The sequence below is a fragment of the Cladophialophora psammophila genome (genome assembly GCF_000585535.1).
Source record: "Cladophialophora psammophila CBS 110553 chromosome Unknown aczJe-supercont1.26, whole genome shotgun sequence".
NCBI lineage: Eukaryota > Fungi > Ascomycota > Eurotiomycetes > Chaetothyriales > Herpotrichiellaceae > Cladophialophora > Cladophialophora psammophila.
In genome coordinates this window covers 143,680-164,904 of record NW_006912947.1, presented here as the reverse complement: position 1 = coordinate 164,904, position 21,225 = coordinate 143,680, and the positions used below count along the sequence as shown (strand labels likewise).

The 21,225-nt window shown below is 51.2% G+C and overlaps 7 protein-coding genes across 7 annotated transcripts; 2 read left to right on the top strand and 5 right to left on the bottom strand.

Annotated features, from left to right (window-relative positions):
• Nucleotides 1–497: 497 nt before the first annotated feature.
• A1O5_11484 (uncharacterized protein) lies at nt 498–2,574 on the top strand (the record flags this gene model as incomplete). Its single annotated transcript, XM_007752056.1, has 2 exons — nt 498–1,757; nt 1,819–2,574. The coding sequence occupies 2 exons, from the start codon at nt 498–500 to the stop codon at nt 2,572–2,574; spliced, it is 2,016 nt and encodes a 671-aa protein (XP_007750246.1).
• Nucleotides 2,575–2,954: 380 nt separating this feature from the next.
• A1O5_11483 (uncharacterized protein) lies at nt 2,955–3,443 on the bottom strand (the record flags this gene model as incomplete). Its single annotated transcript, XM_007752055.1, has 1 exon — nt 2,955–3,443. A coding segment is annotated over one exon (489 nt), but the record flags the coding sequence as incomplete, so codon positions are not given.
• Nucleotides 3,444–5,573: 2,130 nt separating this feature from the next.
• On the bottom strand, nt 5,574–8,381 carry A1O5_11482 (uncharacterized protein; the record flags this gene model as incomplete). The annotated part of the gene is made up of 1 exon (XM_007752054.1): nt 5,574–8,381. One exon carries the CDS (start codon nt 8,379–8,381, stop codon nt 5,574–5,576), a length of 2,808 nt encoding a protein of 935 aa, XP_007750244.1.
• Nucleotides 8,382–10,025: 1,644 nt separating this feature from the next.
• On the bottom strand, nt 10,026–10,590 carry A1O5_11481 (uncharacterized protein; the record flags this gene model as incomplete). Its single annotated transcript, XM_007752053.1, has 2 exons — nt 10,026–10,187; nt 10,222–10,590. 2 exons carry the CDS (start codon nt 10,588–10,590, stop codon nt 10,026–10,028), a joined length of 531 nt encoding a protein of 176 aa, XP_007750243.1.
• An 833-nt stretch (nt 10,591–11,423) lies between these two features.
• On the bottom strand, nt 11,424–13,805 carry A1O5_11480 (uncharacterized protein; the record flags this gene model as incomplete). Its single annotated transcript, XM_007752052.1, has 3 exons — nt 11,424–12,390; nt 12,415–13,641; nt 13,699–13,805. The coding sequence occupies 3 exons, from the start codon at nt 13,803–13,805 to the stop codon at nt 11,424–11,426; spliced, it is 2,301 nt and encodes a 766-aa protein (XP_007750242.1).
• Nucleotides 13,806–17,320: 3,515 nt separating this feature from the next.
• On the top strand, nt 17,321–18,826 carry A1O5_11479 (uncharacterized protein; the record flags this gene model as incomplete). The annotated part of the gene is made up of 3 exons (XM_007752051.1): nt 17,321–17,876; nt 17,932–18,297; nt 18,363–18,826. The coding sequence occupies 3 exons, from the start codon at nt 17,321–17,323 to the stop codon at nt 18,824–18,826; spliced, it is 1,386 nt and encodes a 461-aa protein (XP_007750241.1).
• An 818-nt stretch (nt 18,827–19,644) lies between these two features.
• A1O5_11478 (uncharacterized protein) lies at nt 19,645–20,813 on the bottom strand (the record flags this gene model as incomplete). The annotated part of the gene is made up of 2 exons (XM_007752050.1): nt 19,645–20,304; nt 20,673–20,813. 2 exons carry the CDS (start codon nt 20,811–20,813, stop codon nt 19,645–19,647), a joined length of 801 nt encoding a protein of 266 aa, XP_007750240.1.
• Between the last annotated feature and the right edge of the window lie 412 nt (nt 20,814–21,225).

The following is a 21,225-nucleotide window of genomic DNA, read 5'->3' as shown; positions in this document are numbered from 1 at the left end:
GCAAGGGCATGGAAAATTTATGCTGTACAGTATCCGTCCGACGGGGAATAAAATCATGCTTTCGTATCTCGATTTAGATAGATGTTAGCCGCGCTAATGAAGATTGGATTGGGCAACCAGTTGGAAACTTCACTATAAGCTGCCACCACGTATAGTGGCAGTAATAATGAAGGCCACTGCCTTTGTCTAACCATCACAGTCCAGTAAAGGGCAGATGCATACATCTGTTCTTTATTTTGACTCGGTAGATACCCGTCAATCAATCTATCTTTCCGCCAGAGGGCTCAACTCAAGGCCGAACTAGAATTGAAGTATGGAGCCGTCTCGCCGTCTCGGTAGTGCGTTTTAGGAGTCAATACCTCGCCGTAGCATTAAATCTTGGCACGTGAGCGGAACCGAACGCGCAGTTCGCGTTCAAGCTCAAACCAGGGATTTCAACTTTCACAGCAACTTCCCAAGAAATTCTCTCGAGCCGTTGCAAACAAGCGTTTGGCAACATGGCCGATACAGTCATGGCGGACGCACCGCCGGTTGACTCCTCGACTCCGTTCTCATTACGCCCTCGTTTTAAGATCTCCGACCTCCCTCTCGTCAAAGACCAGCGATCCACCATTGATGCGCTTCTTCTCAAGTTCAAGAAGAAAGGCGGCTACGACAGCCTGCGAAAACAAGTGTGGGCTTCCTACAATACCTCCGATGCGAAAACCGCCCTTACGGATAAGATTCACGCCATTGCGGAAGCCGAGATTGAGAAAGACCCGAATTTACTCAGTCGAGAGCGGGGCAAGGCAGCTACGCTGATACAAGGTGCCGTAGACCGAAGCGGGATATATCAAGATGTAGAGTCCAGAATCGACCAGGAAATCGCGAGGCACCTGAACACCGTGCTGGATGCGGTGCGTGACATTCGCAGGGAAGACGTTGGGGCTGACCTTGCAGCTGAGGAGGAGCAGCGAGGGGCCAAGTCTGATGAACAATATGCGGCTGAGACCCAAAACCGAGCTGCTGAAAGAGAAAGGAATAGAGCTCGGATGGAGCAATTGCTGCGGGAGACTGCAGAGTTGAAGGCCAAGATTAAGCAGGAAGAGGAACGGAAGCGGAAGAAAGAAGAAGCCAAGCGCGAGGAAGAGGAGAAAAAGAAACGTGAGGCAGAGGTAGAAGAAAGACGAATCGAGCGCGAAAAGAAACGCAAGGAGGAAGAGGAGCGGGAAGCCGAAAGGATCAAGGCCAGGGATGAAAGACACAGGAAGCGCGAAGAAGAGAGACGGGAAAGATACGCTCGGTACGAGAAGGAGCGTGAGAGAGAAAGAGACCGCGACCGTGATCGAGATCATGAACGAACACGCCCAAAGAGCACTGATCGGCGGGATTCGATTGCTGAATCCACAACTGTCAAGGACGTTCAAACGGACGAGAAGGATTTAGAGGCTACCGCTCTTGAGCTTCTCCTGAGCGAAGGCAAAAAAATGGCAGAGAAGTCTAAGCAGAGACCTGAGTACAATTTTGACAAGTCCGAAGTACACGACAGCTCGCGGAAATACATCACATCCGACCGATATTCCCGAAAAAGAGAGAGATCTCGAGAGAGCCACAAACGGGAGCATGACCGCCGAAGCAGATCCCGTGACAGGAGGTCGTCAATTCAGGAAAAGGAGAAGACAGAACCATCTCGCCGCCGAAGCCCAAGCAAAGACCGCGAGGAAGGCGAAGCCCAGAGCCAGCGCGATTCACCGTCGCCTAGTCACGAAAGACGATCCGTCCGAGAAAGAAGACCTCGTTCCGCATCGCCATTAGGTATCGACCGCTATGTCCCTGGAGGTGGTGTTCATCGTACTGAAGTTGAGCGTGAACGTGATCGGCAAAGACGTCGACCCCGAGATTCAGAGAGAGATCGTGATCGAGAGCCGACGAGAAAGTATGACAGTCATCGCAGCGATAAAGATCCAGACCGGGAGGGAGAGCGAAATCGTGACTGTGACCGTGAGCGCGATGGTGGAGACCGAGATCGAGACAATGACCGGAGAGACCGTGACCGCGACCGGAATCGATCAAAAGAGAGAGAAAGAGACCGGGACCGAGACCGAGACCGAGACCGAGACCGTGATCGAGACCGTGATCGAGAGCGCGAGCGAGATAGGTCACGCGATAGGTATCGAGAGCGAGATCGGGACCGGGACAGAGAGCGTGATCGAGATAGAGAGCGAAACCGAGAGAGAGAGCGAGACCGCGATCGAAGCCGCGATCATGATCGTGACCGGAATAGGGATAGGGATAGGGACCGTGACAAAAACCGCTCGAGAGATCGAGACAGGAGAGATCGAAGCCGGCGCCGCGATGATCGAAGAGATGATCGAAGAGGCGAGAGAAAGGACGACCGCCGCGATGATCGACAAGAAGATCGGAGAGACGATCGAAAGGACGACCGACGCGACGAACGGCGCGACGACAGAAGGCGCGACAGAGACAGAAGTGACGCTCGCGACGCTCGTCGAGACCGCGATCACGTACCCATTGACCGATATGTCCCAGGTCGATAACCCGGTATTTAACCCTTATTTTTTAAGTCACTGTTAAAGCGCGTACAGGCGTGGATCGCCTCATTGTCGATCCCACACTCACCGGAGCATGCAAGAATGGCACTTGCGCCTGAGATTGTCGACCTTGCAATTGCATGTTGTGCAAATCCATCTTGTCTGCATGCCTCCGGTAGTTGAAATCGGTGGTTGACTTGGGTCTGAGATTGGGCGACAAGCCGGCGAGAATGGCGCGCTCCATTAACATGATACTGCGCAGATTATCACCTTTTTTGGTCCATATTGATATGTGTGTGACGTATTGTCGAGGCGAGAAGGACATTCCGAGGATATGGTCACGTTCTGCGCAACAAAATCATCGGTGAATGATCACCAAGATCTCTACAGACCGTGGAATCGAGGTTGAGACGTACCTTGGGCAATGGCAGCCTGCAATTCTCCACCACAGCACAACAGACATATCTCCTCCCAACACTTTACATCTCTTCCTTCTTCCGGACGTACTCGAATCAACCACCGCCCACCCCTTCGGTTCTCCTCGTCTTCCCACAACGGCTGGACCCCGGAGCGGAATATGTGAATACTGTCTTTTTGTCTGATCTGAGACCAGGGCAGGTTGTTAAAAATGCGGTAGAAGGTGCCGATGTCAGCGACCGAATCGACCAACATTGTCAACTGGTATGAATCGAGTAATTGATGATTATTGCTGCTGTTGCTGGTAGGCTGGAGCTGGGACTTGGAGTGCCAGACGGACCAGAGGTACTGGAATGGCAGCGGGCGGAGTTTTGCTATTACTTGTTTATGCAGGGAAGAGGAGCGGCGTGGTAATGAGGGCCGAACAGGCTCAGTGGCACTGTTGGCGGCAGAAGTCACGGCTGAAGTGATGGCTTGAGGCATTGTTGCTGTCATGGCAAAAAGGGCTCTAGTTCAGCAGCAGCAGCAGCAGCAGCAGCAGCAGAAAGCGGCTGAAAGCCTTGTCTCAAGCGAGCAAGAGCAGCGATAGCTTCAAGGGACGCTCTAGAAGAATAAGAATAAATCAAGAAACAGAATAGCAAGCTTTCGATTCGCCGCGCCTGAATGAAAGGGGGGGTTTATGTATATCAACAAAGGGTTTTTTCTTTCCGCGCATTTATTTTTAAAAATACAGCAGTCTACCTGCCTGCTTGACAGAGATACATATAAAGAAACATCTTCCTTGCCTTGCCCTGCATTGTCCTGCCTTGATTTGGGCCGGAAGTGAGTGAAATCCTGCAGTCCAATCCTGCAGGCGACCCAACTCGACCCAACCCAACACTCGAAATAAAGTTGACCGGCTCTGTGACCTAGCCAGGGAGACAGGAAACTACCCGCTGCCTATCTAGGTTCCTGGTACATGGTTGGAGCTTACCTGGTCAAGGGCTGAGAGAATCGTCGTCATCCGTCGTGCATAACCGAGCACGGAAGAACCGACCAGCGCCAGCGTGCCCCGGCCTAGAGCAAGGGCCAGACCAGGGGTAAGCCTATTTTTTCGTCGCTGTACGCGCCAGATCGGCCAGATCGCGAAATCCTGTGCCCATGTGGTCAGTTGGTTCGTGTGTTGTGTCTGAGTTGCGAATCCGTGTGTGCGTGTGTGCGTGCGTGTTTCAGCTGTGCGTGCTCGCAAACCTGAAACATCACCCGCCGGCCGAGGGGTGGAAAACGGCTTGTGCAAGAATGAAGATGTGGAGGTTTGTCCTCTCTTTCTAAGCGCCTGGGAATGGAACGCGTGCCACCCACTCACCTACATACTCTCTCATAGAACAGTAGGGAGTACGGAGTACGTCAACATAATCCACCGGTGTAGCTGCATAGCTGTGCCCTCCGGACGTCATTGGCTGGCTAAGAGGATAGTACCTCGTGGCTGTGGACATGTGTGGTGTGGATACGTAGTGTGGGGCTGGCGTAATTGGACAAGGCTGGGGCGGTTAGGAGAGTGGACTCGGGCATTGGGCGCTTAGGGACACAGATCGATAGGTCGAAGTCATGAAAAGTGCAGTGCAATGGAATGCGATGCAATGAATGCCAAGTAAAGTAACGCAATGAAACTCGACGCAAGTGAACCGGGCGCGCTGCGAGGACAGAGGTGAGAGAGAAGGAGAAGAAGAAGAAGAAGACAAAGATCGGAAAAGAACAAAGCAGCGACGTCAAGTACAAACTGCAACCGCTTTCCACTTCCAGAGCCCTAGCGAAGGATAACCGCACTATGGGGTTCTCGACGTTTGTCCAAGAGGATGCAGCCTCCATCCAGGAGTTGCAAACCAGTCTCCACGGGCTCTGCGCTCGGCGATAGCCAAGTCGATGCGGTCCTCGTCCTCATGCAGCTAGATGGGTCTCCTTCGCGCAGCTGCGTGAGCCTACGGCATTGCACGAACTCGCAGCAGACGCAGGTTTGCAGCGGTGGCCAAAACAACTGGTAGACGGCGTTTTTGGCTCCTTGTGTCAATGTGGATATCAATGATCAGCGCGTGCCAGGCCCTGGGGTTACCGGTTAAGGAGTGAGGCGTGACAAAGCAGACTGCAAAGTGTGGTTGCGCCGTACCCACCCCGTCCACTGGTAGCTTATTTTGAGGACAGCATGGGCTATACGGCCTCGTCTGTCTGAGAGAAATACCAGGAGCCATCAAGGTAATTCAAATAATCCTGCTTTTAGAACTTGTCATTTCCAATTTTCAACCATTTCCATTCATATCTTAGCTTTCTAAGTGCTGACAACTACCTCCAACCCGGCCGAAAGCGCATTTTACTCAGTCCTCCTTTTCTTTCATATTGGCCATTTGTCCAAACATACCGCGCTAGTTTCCAAGATTGTCATGCTCAGGCGCTTCGGGGTGGATGCTGGCAACCTCAGACGTCAATGCAGACAACGGAGCATGGAAGAATCCATTCGCATATCTGTCTCCTAGTTGACCACGTCCACCCTTTTGGCTGTATGTTCGAGAATAGGGTGGACAAGTTTGCTTATCGGCAACATGGCCCTTACCGCTGGAGACGCCGGGTTTTTCGATTTTGTTTCAAAGAACCTCACCTCAAAAGCTTGGTTTGCCGCTCCAAGAACAGAATCTTGGGGCGATCTTCCTCGATGGTCAACTCTTTATTTGCTGCGGTGATTTCCAAATCCAATGGTCCAGCCCGAAGTGTCCACTCCTTATCGTCACTCCCCTTTTCCGAGGACGGAGCGTGCTCATACCATCGGTGCCGTTGATATGACTTCTCCAGAGTCTGGATCATGACAGTTTCCAACACGCACCATGCACGTTTGTAATAGTCGTCGTCGACGAGGCTGATGACCGCATCACATTGTGCTAGCAGCATTGGAAGGGCGGCTATCCCGGGTGCTGGATTATCTTGGTCGATGCAAGCGTAGTCCAGCCAGATACCCAGCCCGTCAGGCTCCACGGTCGGATTGAGATCCAGAAAATCTCTCGTGGCCTGGACCATACGGTGGTACTGCGAGTTCTCTGGATCGTCCGGAAAGACCTGATGACCTCGTTTATGAATCCATCTGTGCGAGAAAAATATTATGAACTCGGCAGCACGTCCTTGAGGCGCTTGAAGCTCTGCCGACAACTCCTTTATGAAGCCTTCACTGTACTGTGGGAGTTTACCCCAGCGAACGAAGTCGGAATAATGCACATACTTCAGCATGTCAAACCTCTGTGTCATAGTTTCTGGTTTTATCGCAGTAAGTGCCGCAGCGTACACGATGCGAAGATTTTTCAGGGTATCGTCACCCCCTGTCAACAGAACCGGACGCATCCTGTCGTGGAAGAGTTCCCGATAGCCCTTTCGAAGCCTCGCCTCGTACTGGCGTTTGGCAATTTCTGCGTCAATTTCGCCTTTCAGTGTATGGCGGAGCCCCTCGATGACAATCGCTTCCATTTCCGTGTCCATGCCGAATACCGCATAATCCAATGCCGTGTAGCCGTACTCGTCCACGTGCTCCATGTCGACGCCGACATCGACCAGCTCTCGCATGTACTGGCGATTCTCCTCAGAAGGTTCTTTGCATAGCGCGATAGCTGGTGTGCATGCGACCGACGGATTGAAATGCTCCATCGCTGCTGCTCGCTGTCCGTCTCGTAGCAGCGCGCGTCCGTAGAAGAAGTGCGACATGGCGGTGACGGTGAGATCTTCTGGTTCAATTTTTATCTGCTGCGCCTCTTTCGTCACAAGTACTGCTTCTCTCGTGTTCACCTGAGCGGTGTAGCACAGCGACAGGCGGTTCAAGCCTACCGACTCCCACACTGAAGCGTGTTTCAGCCTACCGAATTTCTTTCTGTGGTCCATTTTCTCAGCATTCAGAGCTTCTTTGATGCTTCTGGCACGGTCGACTCGTTCTTTGAGCTGCTCAATAGCGAGGTCTAGGAGTGCGTCATCACGGTACAGCTGGGAAAGTTGATAGTTCGTCATGCCCACGTTTCCAATAGCGCGACACGTTGCCCGATCATCTCCGAGGGTTTTCGCCGTCTCGTACTGGGTCTGAAATGTGTCTCTCGCCTCCATCAGTTGATTCTGAATACGGTAGACTGTCCCTAGCTCGCCGGCCGCCTTGACTCGAGCATAATTGAGGCCTGGATCCTTGAGAGCTTCTTCCAAGTGTTCTTTAGCCACGTCGTATCTTCCGAGACATCTGTTCGTAAAACCGAGCTCTCCATGGACCAGTCGAGCGTAATGCGTTGCGTTTGGAAGCCCAACGACGGTTTTGCACAGGGATAGCGCGCTGTTGAAGACGCGTAGGGCATCTTCCATTTCGGACTGCCGCGCATGCCATTTACCGGCATCAAACAATAGCTCCCACGAGCGAACCGCATGTATATTGGCAGCAACCAACGCTGAGGTGATGTCCGTTTTGTCTGAGTGCGGAACTTGGAGGTCAACATTCTTGGGGCCAATGATGCGTACATCTGTCTCAGATGCCAAGTGGACTTTCAGCAGGAAGATTCCGGCGTGCAGTGAGTCTGGTGCCACCTCCAGTGAGTGCCACGTTCCTGGTTCGATGCGGTAGCTCATATTGATTGTGTGACTCGATGAGCCTGTTTTAATCGCACGCACCGACCGCCGACTATCTTGAGGCATTAGATGGTTTTGATTTCCATTGTTCTGCTCAGCGAGGCCCTCCACGATCCGAAATTTACTCTGGATTTCGGTGTGCGTAGCGAGCTCGGGGTCTGCCGTAATCTCGACGTTGAAAGTACTGTACTTTCCGTTGCCAGCAAGGATCCAGCTCTTGATAAAAGCTTGGTAGGAATGGACACGAAATTGTGGGTTTCGTTGGCTGTCAGGGAGCCAAATCTGGAGGCGGTACAGCTCGTCGCCGCTGCCATTCTGTCCTATCAGGCCGCAGAGTGGGATTACGAAGAATCCCTGCGCGCTGTACGAGACAGTTGAAGCTTGAAGAGTGAGTTGTGAGCTGGTAAGCGCATTGTGGACAAATTTCCACAGGATGGTCAGATCCTCTCCATTGACAGTCATAGAGTGGTGAGAGCTTTCTCGTAGAAAACTAATAACAAGTGCAAGATTGAGAAGATGTCGAAGCTCCATATCGTTGTCAGAGAGTAATGGGGCTAATGCGTCCGACCAAGCAGAGAACCAAGACTCAGCACCCCTATTGATGTGAATGTGTTCTTCCGCATAGTTAGAGAATATTTCAGACGATTGGGACGACAAACAGCGTTCGAATCTTTCTACGATGCGCTCAGGCGTTCCCGTGGCGATACAAACGCCGCGGAGAACTTTGACGAGGGTAGATAGCGTGATATGGCTGTCAGATTGAGCAGCCGCGCCATAATCTTCAGGATGAGCTGGATATCTCAGCGTAGTTGTCTCCATACCCAGTAGTGTCTTCAGTCTTGACCAAGGGGAGAATCGTGCAGGCGGTCTTGAGGCCTTGTCTCGATGCACTGCAAAAGGACCATATCAATTAATGAATATGTACGTAATGCATATGGATCCCATACAAAGAGAGTTTGTGAAAGAGGATGGGCGCCTAGTGCCACAGACACCTCGGCGGATAGACAGGGTGACACCACTTCCCAACTAGGCAGTCACACCGAGGCAGGCAAGGCACGTGTAACAAACCTTTGCCCTTCACCGTCAGCCTTATTGTTCGACAGCCTGCCTCGCTGCCACTCCATCCCGCTTAATAGATTGAGACTAACGAAATCTGCGTCAGTAAGACTACCATTTATCAAGAGTCTCTTCAAAATCTAACTTGCAATTCTAAGCAAATCCGCCGTCCAACCAACACCAAGATGACTAGACAGATATCGCACTAAATACTTTGTTAGTGAACGTTGCTCGACGCCCTGATTCGGGCCGATTATGGCAATTGAGAGGCAGTGGGCTGCGTGGTCCTGATATCTATCTGCGGGGACTGGAGCGGACGCAAGATCCCCGGAATCAGGCACACGCCACATTTGAGGGAGCCGATTTCCCACCTTCGAATGCGGTTATATGGCGGTTCAACATTCAGAATCTGGGCAAAATGCTCTGGAACTACTAGGCAAAGTCAGTGTTCGATAAGACTTCTTATTCCTGGGAGACCTACTGGGTGAGCAAAATTATGTATGTGACAGATATCGATTATCAGGCCACCGACTTAGCGGCCTGAACAAACAGCGCACAGGACAACTTGTGATCAACGCCAAAAGCGCACAGGGCAATAGCAGAGACCAAGTGATGTCATGACTATCTGCTCAGGGCGACATCATCATAGATGACGTTAGCACGGAGAGGCTTTTTGCACCTAGGTCAAACGTCTAGACAAAGAGACGAGGGACTGCTGAAATGGTAGATAGGCAGATATCTTTGTGGATAGACCAATGCTATCAACCATCTGGGCAGTTTCTAGTTTTACACTATCTATGGAGCAGGGAACTTTACTGACTAGGTAAGTTCTTAGTTCGGAATCGGCGGCGCGGTGGGTACATGGTTAACTACCTAACGATATAGCGCGTGCTAAATACCAAATGATCCGTGCCATATCATGGACTATGGAACTGCCCATTGAAAGAAATCAGATCTGTAGGCTGTGCAGTAGAACCGAGTCAGCCATTTGCCAGGAGTTCGTTAGACGGCGTTTGACTGAGTCTGGCAACAGCTTGGGGCCCCATTGACACCATCAAGTAATCTCGAAGTAAACACCGTACGCCTGCAGCATTTGACCTACTACAACGAATCCCCCAATAGCTGGCGCGGAGAAGAAAATCACCATGATAAAGTTGACCAACTCCTTGGCACGAAACGTAGCAGCCCGACTCACGTTGGGAGGATAATATTCATTCCGCCTGTATAACCCCAAGATCACTCCAAAGTAAATACCGAAAGCAAGCCAGGTCATTGTCCAAACTCTCTGAGCAGGAGTGCTCACTGTCCCTTGCTAGAAAGACGACAAGCCCCCGATAACAGCGATCGGTAATGACAGGAAGATCAGAAAAGGGAAGCCGAGTAGATAAGCGAATACTATTCTTGATCCTAGAATTCGTCGAGGGCTATCAGCCGAGCTTGAAGGCCCTCGCCTCTCAAGAGTTGCATGATTTGCTGCCGACTCACGGACAGGGCCTGCTTCAGGCTCATGCTCGCCATTCTCTTCGTTGTAATGATCAAGACTCCTGGGCGAGTCTCTCCCACCAGAGACTATACGGTCCCATTCGGGGTCGAGACGTCCTACCGTGATATAGAAAGGCTTTGGCTGCGAAGCAGTTTGCTCGTAATGAGCAGCGTCTTTGAAATATACCATTATATCTTGAGATGTTCGATCTTCGTCTTGAATTCCTGGATCTCCGAGCTCTTCGCTTTTGTCAATGGTCAATTCAGCCTGTTCCCGACCATTCACATGTGGTTCAGTGGGCGCTTTGTCATTGAGCTCTGCATGTGGGGCTTCGGGCCTTTGCCCATGGTCTAGGGTCTCTTCCCTAGCCGACGAAGTGGGCCCTCTATCTGCTGCTTCTGTGCTTGGTCCGCCTAAGACAAGGTCTAGCGACTTTTGCTGTTGAGCTTTTTCGAGCTCGTGCATACCGCTGACGTCGGCTGAGGCCATGGCGGCCGCGTTCGATCAAAAGATAGAAGACAAGAAGATATCCAAGGAGGAATCCTCTGGAGGGGCGAGGAACTCTTGCATTTGACTGATCCCCCGCTGTAGACATGACGGTTGTGGCTGGCTGAAAGATGAGGTTGTTTGATGGCATGATCCTTGCAGGAGGGAGTTGGGGTTGGTGTTGAGTGATTAAAAGGTTGTCCTCCGTTATTCAGTACGGGGACCACGGTAGATATATAGACAGTACTGGGTGGCTGGGCTGGATCACGTGACTTCCCAACCTTTTCAGTTTAACAGTTGGAGGGCGAGGAGGGCTCTTCCCTTAGCATAGCATAATACAGAAATCACATCGAAATGCGGCAGGTTCAAGTGTGGCATGACTCCTTCTGGCCATAACGGCCTTTTCTAACAAAGGAAAGGGTCTCCTGCTTGTTGTTTGTGTTGGTTGTGGAAGGTGTTGGAAATACCCCGACGAGGTAAATCAATGCCAAGCTCACTCACCTAGGATCGGGGACAAGGCTGAGGCAGCCCTGGTCCGAGTAGTCGCCCATTTCTCACCATGAGCAATTTACAAGTACCCTAATGCATTCAGTTGGCAGAATGGAAGCGTTGATTGTCTGCAAATAAAGTGAATGAAAAAGTTTCGCAGCACATTAAGTTATTTTTGTGCTAATCGATCACTTGATTATATCAATACCAGATTCTGGGAACCCACCACGAACGCATCATTTCCAAATTTCCGACTGGTTTTTGTTCATCAGATATGCCAGTTGACAAATGCTTGTCAGCTTATCGGGACGCTCCTTCCCTTGCACCTCCTTCAGCCGTAATGTCTCTCAATGCGTCTCCTCCGCCTCTTCAAACTTTCGAACATGAAGGGAAAACTTGTTGGCGCCATATTTCTGAAGCCATCCAGTTATCTGCATGGTCGCTCCTGTCGCATGGTCTGCCAGCGCCGTGGACAGCTTTGCGTATGCGCCGGCCTCCGCGTCGGTTATCGGTTTTGGAGCTTTCGCCTCCTTATCCCACAAGATCTGGTTGGTTGCCTGGAATGGCTCGAGAACCAGATCTGGTCGCGTCGCTGTGCCAGCCAGTGTCAGCTGGTCGTCGGCACCGACACGCTTTTTGGTCACCACGCCGGAAAGCGTCATCTCGATCCCGCGCATGTCGTATGCCTTATGCACGATCCTCTCAAATTCGCTCCGCCACACGTCAATGTCGGGGAGGATGTCCCGCTGCAAGTAGACGAAGGCGACGGAATCAATATTGTTCGCCACCGGGCGGACGACCTCGATATCGGTTACCTGTTGCAGCGCATCGTAAGCCCCACTCCAGCAAGGTCCGAGGCCGTAGGGACAAAGAGGCGTGAGGCCAACAACGACGGGTGGTCGGGCCTGTTCGGCGATGATCCTTTCATTGTGCTCTGAAAGGCTGGGCTGAAGCTGTTTTATCGCGGTGGCTATGTGCTGCGCAACATCCGCTACACGCGTGGAGGGTGTGGGCGTTCCGGCTGGTGCTGGTGCTGGTGCTCGTGCAATCCGGACGATGGGGGCCATGGATGGCACACCCTGCTTGTTCAACACAAAGAGCATGTAATGACCCGGTGGTGCAATGTTGGCGTTAGCAGGAGCCCGCACGGTGATCTTCGAGCCATTCGGCTTGAAGTCCAAGAACATGAGTGACTGGTTCATGTTGCGGCAATGTGTGACGGAACCGAGCCGCACCCAGCTTATCTTGTCGATCGAGTCGTTGGCGCCGACGCTGATCTCGAATTCTTTACCATAGCTGATCTCGGGCGGCACGCTTGAGATGGTGGGCCGGGGTCACTTGAACAGGTAAGGTGGCTCGAATAGTTGCGCATTCGTAAGGCAGTCGTCTGGCGTAATGCCGCCGTATTCACCGCCACCTGCTGAAAGGACCCGGCCATCGAGCAGCAGCAGCGCGATGGAGTGGTAGCAACGATCGGCGCTCTCTGCAGCCATTGGCGTCCATGTGTTGGCAGAAGGTCCAGAGGGGTTCCAGAGCTCGGCTTCGTGCACTGGACCGTTGACTCTGTCTCTCAATTCATTGAAACTTGTACCCCGAGTACCTCCAGTCACCAGCACAGTGCCATCAGGCAAGATAGTGGCGTTGAACTGTTTGCGTTTATTGTTCATGCTTCCCGATGTCGTCCATTGTGGTGGGTTTTTGTTCAAATCGATCAACTCGGTTTCGTTGGTGGGTCCAGTTGTATCAGTCCCACCACCAACGTACATGATCTGACCGGTCGCGTACATAACCGAGGGGGCGTAGTCGCGGAACTTGGCCTTACGCGCCGTTTTTGCATCTGTCCAGGTACCGACAGTCTTTTGAGCAGTTTTGTTGTCGACTCCTTTAGCATTCTTGATTTCCTTTTTAATGTCGACTCCATTAGCGTCTGTGATATCCAGAAACCATGACTGTTCCTGCGGCCCTGCCATGAAGACGCGGCCCTTCGGATCGAGATGTAGCCGTGGATAGAGAGGCAAAATAACGTTGACTTCCGGGAAAGGGTCTGTCACCTCTATCCAGCCATTGGCGTTCGAGACCTCTGTAGGCCCGATCTGTGGGATGTTATTGACGTGAGAATCTCCGAATCCATCAATGCTGCCGGAAATAGAGAGCACACGACCATCGGGCAGGGTCAGCGCGGAAGGGTACCAGCGGCCCTTATTCATCATGGGCTTGGTGAACCAGGCATTGGCTTTGAAATCGTAGACACACGCCTGGTTGACCCCAAATCCATCTTTGATATGCCCGCCGACAACGAGCAGGTTGCCATCGGGCAGAAAGCAATGGCCGGAGCAGAAGAGATTCACAGATTTGCCATCCATGCCGAGTGGCTCTTTTGCGATGGGCTCGCTCGCGTGGGTCAAAGGATCCCAGAGGAAGGACTTGGTAAAGAGCTGGTCGAGCGACGCTGGATTGGTGTCCTTGGGATTGGAGCGCCGACCCCAGTAGAGGACCTTGCCAGTGGGCAGCAGGCTGGCATGAACGGCGACATTTTGGAGGTTGAATGGGACCTCCGGTACCCATCTTCCTTTTTTTTTCGAACTCTTTCTCCGCCATCTCTGCCTTAGAGCGTGGGTATACCTACTGTAATGGAATTCGAGATCAAGATTGCTTGCGTTCAAGGGCGAATCTAGGAAAGACGGAGTCTTATAGGAATAAATGATAGATATGGTCGAGAGCTTTCTCATAGGTCACGCTTTGGTTAGGAGCGGACTCGAAATATTATGCATCATGAGCTCTCCCATCGTCCATTTCGAGCTCCTCAACCCCCCACATATTTTCAGCTCCTCAATGCTTTAAATCGGTGGCCTTGTCATGCTTCCAGCTATTCTAGCTCCATGTTTCAGTTGTACAGATCACGCAGAGCAAAAACAGAACTCAACCAAACACAGAACTCGACCAATGATTTTGGCCGCCCATAGAGCACTCAAAGCAAAGATCAAGCGACCTCGTGTTCGCAATGTAGGTTTGTGGCATCTCCATGGTTGACTTTGAATTACACGGTCAAAGAATCCATGTCTTTGAAGGGTAGCTGAGGCCCCTTCCTCTTTTCGTAGCGAATAGGGGCAGCATCTCATAGAGAGACTAACCTAAAACACGGCTTCCACGGCCTATGTCACATAGGACAGCTGAAAAGTGTTGCTTCTTCGTATCGGTCTAGACATGATTATCCGAAGTCAATGCAATTGATACATCCGATTACACCTTCTCGATGCGCCACCACTGCTTCAAGAATGTTGAGTAGGTGGGCGTGAGTACTGGATCCGCGTTCTCGATTAATTTTGTTGACAGCTCTCTTGATCACACATGGTAGTCCTATTCGATTGGCAGCTCAGCTGAACAGCCACAAGGATATTATAAGAGCTGAATATATGTTGAAAGTGGAGTGGTGAGCTAGTATTCAACGATATAGAAAGAATGAAAGTTCGTAAAATTGGTCTAGTCGTCCAGCTAAACGGTGTCATGAGTTGGTCTAAGTGTTGAACTGGGAACTCTTCACTACACCACACTCCATTACAAGCTTCGTCCGTGTGCTCAGCTGCGGCGGACTCTGCATTATCGTATCCGTTGCAACGCCGGATGCTCTCTGCAGAGGGTCGGAAAGGCTGAAGGGCATGTTCTAGACAGGTCTATGCAATACTGCAGCCTTCGCAATGTGCAGCCAAGTCAGAAGCACCACTCTACCGAGTACATCCATGCAACAAATTCCGTTGTCCGTTGACCAGTTCACCTATTGCAGGAAAGGCTGAACCCGCTTCTGAATGAGCAAAAGTGCTAGCGGTGGAACTCGAAATCCCCTAGCTTACTTCGTTTGGTATTATAAGCCCCCCTTCAGTTCGATTCTACGTCGAATTTACTCCACTTCGCTTCGCTTCGTTCGCTCTCCCGTTCTAGAACTGTACGTAAAGATCGCATCAGTTTTACTCCATCTCACGACACAACTCAATTCCTCTCCGGGCAAGCACCACATTCTTGCATCAGCTTTTGCGCGTCCTGCCACACACCCATCACGATGTCATTACCACATCTCTACCAGACAAGCTGCGGATTCCTCCCGCTTATAATGCGTGCCCATCATGTTCAGGCGCATAGAGTTACTCCTCAGCTTGAAAATTGCCGTTACAAGACTACAATATTGTCTGCTTTGAGGTCGGCGCAATTGATGATCGAACACGCACGATTGGCCAGACTAAACCGAAACTCAAATCAACCATCAGGCGTAAGCTGAAAAGCGTTCGAAACTCAAATTGATTGATCCGTTTTGGTGAAGGTCCTTCAAAGCATCGATCGACGAGGCTGCTTTAAAATGGTTCTGCGTGCAGCGTAGATTACGGTGTGCAAACAACAAACTTCCACGCAACAACTACGGCGGTCTATAATATATCTATAGTATTAATAGACTCCTCGCCATTGGTTTAATGTATGAGAGTGAAGATACTAATATATATATATATATATCCTTGATAGCAATATCACTCCGTAGCTAATTCAAATAAGATACGCATACCCAGTATGGCGGTGATTTTCGCTCTCCACTGTATCCCCCGCAGCTGAACGTGGCCTCATCTAAGACATGTCAGTGACAAGTACTGCCCATCACGCGGCGAAAAGGGAGCGGGGGAAACGAGCACTTTTGTGTGGCGTAGCCGAGAGCAGATCGACGCATACGAGACACGAGGTACATGAATTATGGCGTAGCTGAAAGCACATTGACACTTGGTTGACTCGACACTTCTCGCGGATCACTGCTGGCAGATACAGTAACAGACTAGCCAGCTAGAAGTTCTGGTCGACAGATACAGAACTCATACGCTAGGCCAGAGGGAAGGTTAAGCTTTTCACCGCCATGTTCCTCAAGAAGCTTGACCTCTCAAAGTTGCATTTGGTCCTGCTCGGACTAACTGAAAAATGTACTCCTACCGCGCCGTCTCCTCCCCTCCCCCCAGCCGTTGTGCCCACTAGCTGTAGCAGTCCCACATGCCGCAAAGCTTGGAGCAACCACATCGATTTGAAGAGGTTTTGCCCATCATCGTGCAAACCAAGTAATCAGCATGCAATCAGCACCTGGAGCGCATAGACTTAGAATCTCGCTCTCGTTCAGCTTCTCCGCCAGTAAGAGGTGGCTGCAATGATCTGACAAGTCCGAAGGGGATCTAGACCTCATTGCCCTGCTTCTCGGACTTGTGGCTTAGCTGAACCAGAAAACGTGCATGGGCCCGCACACATTCACAATATCATTTTGCTGCATTGGTAACGGCGTCGGATTCTCTGCCTCGAGAATTGATGTATCCTTGGACACTTGCGTCTCTCCAAATCATCACTTGAGGCAATTTGGATGGGTCCACAACCTTAAGGAGAGTCTCGTCGCGGCCAAACGGGGAGCGGGATGGGGTACGAATGCCGCATTTGTCGATGTGGGCAAGAGACCATTTGGTCTATACGTTCTCCCTCAAGTCTTCCTTCCAAACTTTGCCACCTCAGCGGGTACTGAAGTTCACTACACTCAGCTGAAAGCAAAACTCTTCCTCAGTTCATGTGACTTGCACTTGCAATGGCAGCTTGATAGGTGGTGTCTAGGCCGTTCGAAATATCTCAGTTGTGATTACCCCAAGTTTAGTCACTTGACGGTACACGCTATGGCATCTGCTGGATGAGACCGAATACAATGCGCCTACAATCAGAAGCTGGGGCTGAAGTTCGAATAGAGGCAGAAACTCCCCTCTCATATGTGCTTGATAATCACTCGTTCATATCCGAGCCAGCTGAGTGCCCCAGTTGGGAATTACTGTAAGTCGTAGCAGGTCTCTCACCACTCCAACTCGTCTGTCTCACTCAAGTGGCTGTCATGCGCATTCAGGTCTAAATTTACATGGAAAGCTGCAAGCTACAAAACCGCTAGTCGAAGCAAGGCGCAAGAGGATTGAGTCAAACCTGTTCACAGAATACGAATGGTCTAGACGTGATGACCATGCTGCATCAGCAGGGGACCCCCACTAATATGGTGGAGAAATGGAATTCTCCCTCAAGACCGTGGTACCGTTTGTAGATCGCCCATCGACTGGAAGGATAAGAAGACAGTTGTTACCGCGTTCTTCTCAAATGTACGAAGCAAATTCTCTTTCAAAAGAATCAGTCTTCTCACTTTTCATCGAGAAACTCAACTTGCAACCTGGTCAATTCTACACCTCGCGAGCTTTGAACCATGGCTAGCGAAGTCACCGCGGACGGGCACGTACTAGCTCCTCTGAACATCACAGCACCTGCTCCAATACTCAACCTCAGAGGATTCAAATGGGACACCGTGGACGAAAAGATTCACGGCTCACAGTCCAGTGAAGATCACGAAAGAGACGCACCCCAAGGCGTACTTCCTGGTCATGGACAAGTTTTAACGGAAACTTCGATGGAGCAGGAGCCCCTGGTCGCTGATGTCGCGCCTCCTTTTCAACGCGCAGCCGCAGTGCCGCCCCCTGCAGTGCTACCAGCACCGACGCTGTCGGACCAGCTAGCGCAGCAGCTATCTCCACCGAAACCACAAGACTCATTTGCTCCTAGTTTCCCGCTCGAACAGTTCCAGGGCACCTATGCTGGTAACGGGTTCAATATGATATTTCGCCCACGATTCCGAAATGATAATAGTTTACCCATCAAACCGGAACGTGATGGGGGCCCTGGTGACAACATTCTGGAGCTGAATCTCACGAGGGAGCAATTGACGTTTGGACAAAATCTCGGCAAAATACCCAACCGCGGATTGGGTGACCAGCCAGACATTGCTCTCGCCGGCATACCGTATCTACAGACTGTTCAAAGATGTTACGAACCGTGAGACTGGAAAAGGCGACCGTCTTGATGATCCTCCTACTGGTATACATTTTGAGCCCGGCGTATGGCTCCACGTTCCGGCGGCAAATTTCCAGAAGAAGGGTACACCAAGCGTAGTCCGCATGGCGTCCATACCCCATGGCACAACAGTCAACGCACAAGGCCTGATTCCAACTCGTTCCAATACCACTCTAGGCGGAGTTTCTGGTCCCCCCAGTATCGACGATATTGACACTACACCATTCACCATTGGGGATCCTAAAGATAGGCTAATTGGAGTTTTCAAATCCATGGATGCAGACAATCAGAAAACTTTCAGGGTTCCACAGAATCTCGAAAAGTTCAACGACAAGGGTACGCAAACAATTACAACCGATATCATCAAAAATCCAAATTTGGTCCTTAAAAAGCCATCAAAGGGCAGACCATCACGGAAACCATTAGTTTCGAAGTCTCCACTGGACCTCCGTCGGCTGAGCTCAACGGCGGCGGAACTGCAAATATATCCTTCCTTGCAGGCAAACAGGACCCTGTAACAACCGCCGCTCCAGGCAAGAACGATAGTCCGATCGCTAACGCAGACTTTATGAAGTCTAAGTATTGGATCGAAAGGGTGGCATATCAGGTCAACGTTCAAAAGTCACTGAAACAAACCACGATGCTACTGAGGCCTACCATGCCGAGCAACTCTACTGCGCCTACTCCTGTTTTCGCAATTACGACACCACCTAATGGTGTCCCGAACAACACAACCATTACGGTCCCTGGGATTCAGATTCAGTCCTCGCAGACCGTGAACCTGAATTTTATGGGTTTGACTTGGCCACACGTCAGTGTGTCGACGCTCGTCCCGACGACCCCACAAGCATTCCGGATGACATGATAAGAAAGTGACCACTCGAACAAATCTAGTTTGAATTGGGATCTGTGGAATGCAACAAGTTACGGTGATGCAAATGCTCTTGGATCCGTGATTGGCTGGAGCTCTGTGGATGTTCGATCCATACGCAATAGGTTTGAAATTAGACTGGTCTACATTCTGCTGATGAACCGTCAGTCGCCGATGGATCGGAGGATGGCACGATTGACGATGATATTTCGGCGGAATCTCAAACTGCCTTTGTTCTGAATACACTCTTTTCGAGCCCGATAGCTTCTGAGCTCTCCGAGTGTAGAGCCACAGTATTTCATATCCAGCATGGCCGTCCCTTGCAACTTTCAATTTCGTTCAGACGTATAAATGATAGCCTTACTGTGCTGTCTTCATCCCACGAGGAAGACTTACTGCCTTGGCCGGTTCAAGACGGACGGGGATCCTGGGAAAGTCGACTATATGCGTAGGTAGTCCCGGCTTTGCCAAGGCCATATTACGAGCTGGCCCTCAGTTTTAGGGAAGACAGACCCATCCCGTTTTGCGTTACGCGGTACAGCCCGCCTCATATTATTCGAACGAGACTCTCCGTTTCTCCACTCCACCTCTAGGCCTCTAAAAAGTCTGTCGCCAAGGCACACAAAGACAGGCACATTTAACAGAGCCGATAGCCGAAACCTCCTCGTTAAGCCCAGAGTGTTGCTAACTTAGGTACTTATACCCGACGTCGTAGACAATACTTTCAAGCCCTCTCCTCGTCGGAAGGCGGTACTCTGGTGACTCCAGTCTATAATCGTACGAATCCGTGGACCGAAAGCGCCGCTCCCACATCAGTCAGACTCCGGCCAATCATACGCGTCCAACTCAAGATGCCATCCAATGTAAGCATTCTGCCCCCCGTAGAGCAGGCCTTGCAACACCTCGACCTCGCCGGACATTTCATCCCTCTCTGCGTGCGCATCCTCCAGCTTCTCCTGGAGCTCTTCTACCTCCTGTTCTAGGTACCGGACGCGCTGCTCCAGCTCTCTCTTGGCTTCCAGCGCGGCAATTGCAACCTCGTCTCTCAACCATAATTCGTCGTCCATTGCGCGCTGCACCGAATCCCACTTCATGACCATCTTTTCTCTTCTGACGATGAATCTGGCCACAGCCCTCCTGACCTCGGTCGCGTCCAGCTCCAGCTCGGTCAGCTTCCTCAACACACCGCCAAACCCTTTCTGATTCTTTGCGCTCCATCCCTTAGGATCGAGCGGCGGCCTCTGGTCCGTCTCGTAGAACAGCACCAATTTCGAACTCATGTAGTCGCGAAGCTCGTCTAGCCCGTACTTGTCCGCCACGACGAAGACGTCGAGGTCGCGCTCCACGTCGCTGAACAGTGGGTCGGTTGGGCGGTAGATCTGAGTCACATCTAGCGTGTAGAGGTAGCGAAGCATGGCTTGAATGGCCCTGGGTTCGTCGTCGGGGAGGACGATTTCTCGCGTGGTGGACTCCTATACGAAATATGAATATATTTTCTCTCTGGAGAATTTCCATGAGTCCCCCCCTCAGGTGGAACATCCAATTGGAAAAGATTGAGGTCAGTTTAATTAAGTAAGACGCACACACCGTGAATCCGTTTTCGCAGCATGCCTTGAGGAAGGAGCAGCGAGAAGTCAGGAGGACCTTGTCGCATTGCCAGGCCCACCGGCCACATCGAATGATGACATCTCCGCTATTATTGGAGTCGAGGATCCTGGTTTCAACGACGGGGGTTAACATCCAGGAGCTGATATTCACCAAAGAAATGAAAATAAAAACACAACACTTCCAAATACACCAGAAGAAAAAGGCAACAAACACACCATTGCGCTTGACATACGTCTTCTAGGCCATCATCGCCTTCGCTCTCAATCAGCTTTGGCATCTTGCTCTTCCGCATAACCTCCCCCTGACGCTGTGCCTCATCATCATCGTGGTCTTCAATTTCTTCAAGTTCAGCACGTGCCCTTTTCAAAACCATGGCCCGAGAGACAAGGACGCTTCCGGCTTCATGTCCGGCAATTCAAGTTACTAACAAGAAAGTTCTGCCTGCGAGGAATGTGTACGTGGATGTCGGGAACAGAAGCTGCTCGCAGGGACGAGGAGATGGGGCGGTCAGGAGGTGAGTGGACGAGTCGGAGCTAGCTATGTTAGTATATCGCTAGTTTAATCTCAGGGGGTTGGTTGGGTTTGTTGCTATAAATATGGAAACAAGCAGATAAATAATACGGGCAAGCAGAGAGTGCTCCAAAGAGGGCTATCTGATCCGCCGTACAAATATTCCCGTTGTCAGTCGCGGTTGAACACGGTCGTGATGCCTGTAGCTCCGCCACAAGCACGTAGTTTATGCGCTCGGGCTTGCGCCCTGGCGCTTAAGGAACCTCCCCTCACCT